Raw genomic sequence first — 7,500 nt, 5'->3', positions numbered from 1 at the left:
AGCAGTCAGGTACTCGAGCACGGCGGCCAGGTAGACTGGTGCGCCAGCGCCCACACGCTCGGCGTAGTTGCCTTTGCGCAGTAGCCTGTGCACACGGCCCACGGGGAACTGGAGCCCGGCACGGGATGAACGGGTCTTTGCCTTCGCCCTGGCCTTGCCTCCGGTTTTGCCTCTTCCGCTCATATTGGTATCTTGAGAAAGTCACAGAAAGTCTGAATGAGCCGCTCGCCACTTCGAGAGCCGTACTTATACCTCGCCACAAGAGGCAACGATTGGCCACCGGGCCGGTGTGGCCTTATCCAATTGGAGCGAGGGACAGACAGACAGACAGCCCTAAGCCGGTTCCCACCCACAGGCAGCGAGTGAGAGGCTACTTTGTGTCCCTCCGACTTTGTTACTTTGTGTCATTTCGCGTGAGCGCCAAAATGTCCGACATGAAATCCTCACATTATTTCTCTCCAAATGGGAAACAAACAGCTGGTGAGGGTGCACTCTTGAGTTTGAAATCGAAGCCACTATAGTATTGTTATTACATGGCACTTGTAACACATCACAGCAGCCTGCCTCTGAACGGGAATAGCCCAGTGGCTCATATATAAATATGGCTGTTGAGGGTGCACTCGTGAGTTTGAATTCGAAGCCACTATAGTATTGTTATTACATGGCACTTGTAACACATCACAGCAGCCTGCCTCTGAACGGGAATAGCCCAGTGGCTCATATACAAATGGCTGGTGAGGGTGCACTCGTGAGGTCGAATTTCTAAGCCATTTTGGCCCTCTATTATATTCCTCTCCCTTCGCACACACCCAGAGTGGGACGATGTTGTGTGCGTAAAAGTAGCCTAGTGTGCGTAATTTCTTTTTCACGACAGATAGTACATGGAAATCAATGCGCTTTCTATGGAAAGAGGTGGGTGGCTCTTAAAAGAGCCTTTTGTGGTACAACATGTGTCGAGTAGAACACTGTTTGTAATAGGTTTACTTCTTCTTGGGGGCTGCCTTCTTGGCCTTGGCTGCCTTGGGCTTGGCGGCTTTGGGCTTGGCTGCCTTTGTAGCCTTCTTGGGGCTCTTGGCCGCCTTCTTGGCCGCTGCGGCGGGCTTCTTCACCTTCTTGGGGCTCTTGGCGGCCTTTTTGGGTGTAGCGGGCTTCTTGGCCTTCTTGGGGGACTTCTTTGCGGCGACGGCCTTCTTGGCTGCTACCTTCTTGGGCTTCTTCGCCGCGGCGGGCTTCTTGGCGGCCACCTTCTTTACTTTGGGAACTGCGGTTTTCTTGGCGGGCTTCTTTGCCTCGACGGCTTTCTTGTTGAGCTTGAAGGAGCCGGATGCACCGGTGCCCTTGGTCTGGACCAGGGTGCCCTTGGTGACGAGGCTCTTGACTGCGATCTTGACGCGGGAGTTGTTCTTCTCCACGTCGTAGCCGCCTGCCGCCAGCGTCTTCTTGAGCGCGGCCAGGGACACGCCGCTCCTCTCCTTGGAGGCGGTCACAGCCTTGACGATGAGTTCTCCTACGCTGGGTCCCGCTTTCTTGGGCTTGGCTGCTGCCTTCTTCTTGGGTGCCTTGGCCGGCGCTGCGGCTGCGGGTGCTGGTGCGACTTCTGCCATGTCTGTCTGTCTGTCTGTCTGTCGTTTGGTCCGGTACACACACACACACACACGGTCTGCGAGGAGTAGTTTGCTGTAGACGCTGCTCTGCGCTATTGAAGCTCCACACCGAGCAGGGGGCTGGCCTTAAACGCGACATGAGAACCATGTAGACTCAAGGCAACCAGCTCGGCTTCTCTGGGCTGGCCAAATGCTCTTTCACTTGTGTTTTCTGTTCGCCTATATCGGCCCGAAAGTCACCGACGGAGCCGTGTTTTTGGTCCAAAAGCGAACGGCCCAGCGAGCAGACTTGTCTCCGTTCAGAATAAAGTAATGTGGGCCGCGGAAGGGCCGTGCATTTTGTTGCGGCTCGCTCAAAACCTCACCGTTCGACTGTCGGGTGGAGCGGTGCGCACTGGTTTTCCTGTGCTATTTGTCTCCTAAATGGCCTAAAAGTGCATCCGATTGCGAGCAGCACTTGTTGTGTAGTGAGCCGAGATGTCTGGCAAGGGAATCAAATGGTTTGGGGTCCCCTGATGTGGTCAGGGGTGTTTTAAAGAAGCGCTCTTTTGGGGACCTTAAAACACATGCACCTGTGAGGCCTGGCTGAGACTAGTGTTGTACCTCAAGTTTCAGGTTGTATTCGTCATATGTACAGGATCCACATGGTATAAACAGTCCTACGACATGCTTACTTGCACTATGTGTGTGTGTGTGTTATTGTATTAGTACTTTTTGTGCACTGGCAGTGTGAGTGTTGTTGTTGTTGTATTTGTAGCCTACTATTTCTACACAGTGAGATTGTGTGTTGTCTTCTGGTAGGTAGGTAGGTAGGTAGGTAGGTTGGCTGTCTCTACTAATATATTGTTCACCTGCTTGACTCCGCAGCGTGACTCGCCTCGGTCTTTGTGTCTGTGGGTCTTGGTGTCTGGCTGGCGCTATGGAGGCTGGCGCCCCATGGGTCATGGCGCGTTGATATAGGCCTAGATAGAGGGAGTCTCTCTCTCTGTCTGTCTCTCTCTCTCTCTCTCCCCCCAAGTGGGACAAGGGCTGCATATGTGGTTGGACTGGGAGAAGAATCCCAGCAGGTGCATGTGGGTCAGAAGGTTGATTGCGGCCTCTTTTCTTTTCCTTGTTGTATATATGTATGGGGCGGCAGGTAGCTTAGTGGTTAAGAGTGGTTAAGAGCGTTGTGCCAGTAACCGAAAGGTGGCTGGTTCTAATCCCCGAGGCGACTAGGTGAAAAATCTGTCGATGTGCCCTTGAGCAAGGCACTTAACCCTAATTGCTCATGTAAGTCGCTCTGGATAAGAGTGTCTGCTAAATGACTAAAATGTAAATGTATAGGCTATCCCCAAGGTAGTCATTGGGATCCGCTGCTGCTCCAACGACTATCGCAAGGGCCGCCCGCTCGCTCACTGTGTTATACTGTGACTTGGCCTACAGACACATTCATATCCTCACGTGGAAGCAACTGCCTTAGCTGGTAGAGCACGGCGCTTGTAACGCCAAGGTAGTGGGTTCGATCCCCGGGACCACCCATACACAAAAATGTATGCACGCATGACTGTAAGTCGCTTTGGATAAAAGCGTCTGCTAAATGGCATATTATATTATTATATTTATCCTGTTGCCTCATGAGGGTAGTAGGAAGGAAAATACACTATGTGCCTCAAATGTACTACACTTTACATGGACATTTTGAGTCATGTAGCAGACGATCTTATCCAGAGCCACTTACAGTTAAGTGTGTGCCTACATTTTCATACTGGCCCCCCTTGGGAAACGAACCCGCAACCCTGGCGTTGCAAGCGCAGTGCTCTACCAACTGAGCTACAGGGGACTATATATGTATGATGCGACCTGGACCGGAAATGACCCGTTGGCAATAAGGGCTACGTATATATATATATATATATATATATGCCTACTCCTATTCTTCCTAGACGGGATTATTCACCCCCTTTTTATTCTTGCCATTATCGTTCTCATTCACATCATTAGGGTATAGTCCAATGATGGAGCGTCCATTCTCCCCGTCCGTGTCCTACCGATTCAGGAAGTCGACTCAAAATGACTATCCGCTCATTAAACGACAAAAGGCATTTCTTTCCATTCAAACCCAACAGACTGCTTTTTTTATTTACACCCTTTGTCAAATGGTGCCATTTTTCATTGCCTTCACCTGGAATGGAGGCCGACAAACATGGGTTACTATTCAGCGTGCAAAGACAACAAAAAAGGCGCGCTAAACCCCTACGCTGGAACGGGCGGGGGAAATGATACAATGTAGCCGTTCTCCGAGCCGGCGCGCGCCGCCCATTAAACAATGATACAATGTAACGCAGCCTACCTGCGCATTCATTCGGTGGCGATGGAAATGCTCTTTTTACTGACAGAGTGGGTGGCTCTTAAAAGAGCCTTTGGGTTAGTAGAGCAGTCCAAATGCGCTGTTTACTTGGAGCTGGTGTACTTGGTTACGGCCTTGGTGCCCTCGGACACGGCGTGTTTGGCAAGTTCACCGGGGAGTAGCAGGCGCACGGCGGTCTGGATCTCCCTAGAGGTGATGGTAGAACGCTTGTTGTAGTGGGCCAGGCGAGAGGACTCTCCGGCGATACGCTCGAAGATGTCGTTCACGAACGAGTTCATGATTCCCATGGCCTTGGAGGAGATGCCGGTGTCGGGGTGGACCTGCTTCAGGACCTTGTACACGTAGATGGCGTAACTCTCCTTCCTGGACTTTCTGCGCTTCTTGCCGCCCTTCCCTGCGGTCTTGGTGACGGCTTTCTTGGAGCCCTTCTTGGGCGCTGACTTTGCTGGCTCGGGCATGATGATGTCTCGTTGCTTCTCAGAAACGAATGAGGGGGTGAAGGGCGCTTACCCGTCTTATGAAGAGGAAGCTAATCAAAGTCGGCGGCCGTGGACACTCCCCTGCTTGCTCGTAGGCGCCCCTGCTATTTGCCCAGTGGAGCTCTAGCGCTCAAAAGAGCCTTCCGCTCAGAGGCTAGCTTCCCGAACAAAGACAATTGAGGGCGCGCGCGCGGGTCCTCACCCCCTCCCTCCTCTCTATAGCCTATGCTCTGTGACCGATGGGGAATTGTGTGTTTCAAAAGGGGGGCCTGAATAGTTGTCCGAATGGCACGATTGTTGTGCCACATAATGCTGGTGATAGAATTGCCCACGTTGGCACCGTCAGACATAGGGCTCCCATTTTGGACTGTGTGTGTGTGTGTGTGTGTGTGTGTGTGCGCGCGCGCGAACGCTGTCCCCCTCTTTTCGAGCCACATCTACCGACGGGTGGTGGTTTTATGTTGTCCAAATGCCACTATTGCTTGACCCAAAATAACAACGTCACTACACTTTGCCACTGTCAGATATAGGCCTCCCTCTGTGCGCTAAAACGGGAAGGGACATTAGAATCCGCTATTTAATACTCCCTGTCCACTCGAAGTGGCTCATACTTTCCTATCAAATAGCATACGGAAGAAAAGAAAAAAACACTATATGGAATGGGCCCTTTTGAAGCGGATGTGGGTGGCTCTTAAAAGAGCCTTTGGGTTCGAGTCGGGGTGTTGAGGTTCCGAAGAGAGTGCGTTTAACCGCCGAAACCGTACAGGGTGCGTCCCTGTCGTTTCAGAGCGTAGACCACGTCCATGGCGGTAACGGTCTTCCTCTTGGCGTGCTCGGTGTAGGTGACTGCGTCACGGATCACGTTCTCCAGGAACACCTTTAGGACACCGCGGGTCTCCTCATAGATCAGACCGGAAATACGCTTCACGCCGCCGCGGCGAGCCAGACGTCGGATAGCGGGTTTGGTGATTCCCTGGATGTTATCGCGGAGAACTTTTCGGTGACGCTTGGCGCCTCCTTTTCCAAGTCCCTTGCCGCCTTTGCCTCTTCCAGACATGGTGTGTTCGCTAGTTGAGTTCAAGTGAATGAATGACTTCAGCGCCGGTGCGTGGTGCGCTATTATCTGCGTTTGGTCGACCTGATTGAGGCCATCGGCACAGAAAGCGCGCCTCTGTGATATGTTCGGAGGCGTTGCAAAGGGGAGGGCGCTCGTTCTAGGGGACTAGGGAGGAGCGATTACAAAGGTGACGTGAAAGCAACTACCGTGCGCGGGAAACATACTCCAATACTGATATAGGCTATGTGGAACACAAGGCCAAACGGTGACAACTGGGAGATCAGCTAGTACACTGTGTCCCTGTCCTCATATTGTTGTTGTTGTTGTTGTTGTTGTTGTTGTTGTTGTTGTTGTTGTTGTTGTTGTTGTTGTTGCACCTGATTTTACTCATTGAGGACTTGCTAATTAGGTGACAGGTTGTTCAGTCAGCTGTGGCTCTCCAGGGCTACAAGAAAAATGGGTATTGTTGGGGGTAGGCTACTCTACCGCTGGAGTTGGGAAACACTGACCTAGTAGGATGAGTCTGTTTAGCTATGGAAGGACGTGTCGTATTGACTGTCATTAATAAACATCACTCTTCTTCTTTCTTCTCTAGACACCACTCGGCCTGACAGTAAGGGGGCCAAGAGGACCTGGGGTGCGGATGGGAGGGGTGGTGATCCCTCTGCAAGCTGGAGCGTTTACAAAATAGTTGTCATCATCCTTATGCCTAATGTGTGTTGCAGCCAAACAGCACACACTGTTTGTGTGACTCCCTGACATTACGCAATGATGTAAGCACATTTGGGAATGTCTTCCATATTGTTGCATAAAGACGACCGTGTGCATAAACTGTGAGACCGAGAGTGGCGTACCTTTACCCACACACACACACCCACACACACACACACACACACACACACAATGAAGGGATTGATTTCCTACGCATACAGAGGTGATAGTGATGTGCCAATATTGTATGGTACCTTTCTTAGCAAACCAATAATAAAGCTTCTTATAATGGAATTATTGTTATGATGTTGATCATTTGTATTGCCGCAGGATAGCCTCAGATGTGTCGTCAAAGAAAGGCCACAGAAAGAGGGCCCGTCTCAACTGTTCATTTCAAAAGGGACAAATTGGGGGGGTGCACTGATGCCTTAAGGGCCCAAGAGCACAGACTGCCACTTTATCATTCAGTGCAGTTGAACATCTCACATTTGACTAGCTTTCATAGGACAACTTATTGTTGCCATAATTGTCTCTTACCTGTACTTACTGGCTGCCGGCCCTCGGTGGAGTATATCGAGGAACAGAGGGTGCCTTTTAGGATAAGGACTAACAAGGTTTTGACTAGGTGGGATACAGCTACGACCGGAAGTGACTTTTCCCTAGCAGTTTAGGCTAATTAGGCTAGAGTGCAGATACTTGACATGTACAGTACAACAACAAATCACAGAGGGCCTGTTACCACACCCTATAGGCTTGAACATCATAATATCACAATATATAATAATACTCATACATAATAATCGAAAATCACCTTTGACTACAGTGACATTGGTAGTAAGTAGGCTACAGTATAATGGATAGCTACCCAACTGGGACAGAAAGTGGAAATTGAAGGGGGACACGCAGTGAGCAAAACTCCTAACGACATAAAAACACAGACACTTCAGTGGAACGCACAGGGCTAGACGGGAAGGAAGACGTGGAGAAGGACTATTGAAGAGGAGATGAAGAACACCGGAAGCATCGAGTGAAGAAATGGGCCCGGAACAGGGTTAGGCCGAGATGCACTGTTGACGCCCTATCCTTCATTTAGGACCTCAAAGAAATGAGTCAACTCCTATAGGGACTATTTTCACCGCCACCTGCTGGACCAGAGGTCATGTGGCCAACACTCTGCTTGAGATCATTAAGAGCTATAAGGAGTCCATCAACTACCTGGTCAGTCAAGTCATATAGGGGGGGATTTCATGGCCACCTGCTGGAGCAGAAGTCATGTTTGCCAACACTGGCCTTAAAATC

General features: G+C 50.7%; 4 protein-coding genes across 4 annotated transcripts in view; all 4 read right to left on the bottom strand.

The window, feature by feature from the left end:
• The window catches only part of LOC311117164 (histone H2A), a gene marked incomplete at both ends in the record, with an annotated part of 387 nt that extends 204 nt beyond the window's left edge, over nt 1-183 (bottom strand). The window contains one exon of the mRNA XM_084192143.1: nt 1-183. This exon is cut by the window's left edge and continues 204 nt beyond it. Within this exon, the coding sequence (XP_084048269.1) occupies nt 1-183 (183 nt within the window).
• A 797-nt stretch (nt 184-980) lies between these two features.
• LOC311117179 (histone H1) lies at nt 981-1,604 on the bottom strand (the record flags this gene model as incomplete). The annotated part of the gene is made up of 1 exon (XM_084192157.1): nt 981-1,604. One exon carries the CDS (start codon nt 1,602-1,604, stop codon nt 981-983), a length of 624 nt encoding a protein of 207 aa, XP_084048283.1.
• Nucleotides 1,605-4,037: 2,433 nt separating this feature from the next.
• LOC311117169 (histone H2B) lies at nt 4,038-4,412 on the bottom strand (the record flags this gene model as incomplete). Its single annotated transcript, XM_084192148.1, has 1 exon — nt 4,038-4,412. One exon carries the CDS (start codon nt 4,410-4,412, stop codon nt 4,038-4,040), a length of 375 nt encoding a protein of 124 aa, XP_084048274.1.
• A 766-nt stretch (nt 4,413-5,178) lies between these two features.
• Nucleotides 5,179-5,490, bottom strand: LOC311117168 (histone H4; the record flags this gene model as incomplete). Its single annotated transcript, XM_084192147.1, has 1 exon — nt 5,179-5,490. The coding sequence occupies one exon, from the start codon at nt 5,488-5,490 to the stop codon at nt 5,179-5,181; it is 312 nt and encodes a 103-aa protein (XP_084048273.1).
• Between the last annotated feature and the right edge of the window lie 2,010 nt (nt 5,491-7,500).

This window comes from Coregonus lavaretus, assembly GCF_964263955.1.
Source record: "Coregonus lavaretus genome assembly, contig: HAP1_SCAFFOLD_2262, whole genome shotgun sequence".
Lineage (NCBI taxonomy): Eukaryota > Metazoa > Chordata > Actinopteri > Salmoniformes > Salmonidae > Coregonus > Coregonus lavaretus.
The sequence above is the reverse complement of the archived record's forward strand: the minus strand, read 5'-3'. Positions and strand labels throughout refer to the sequence as shown.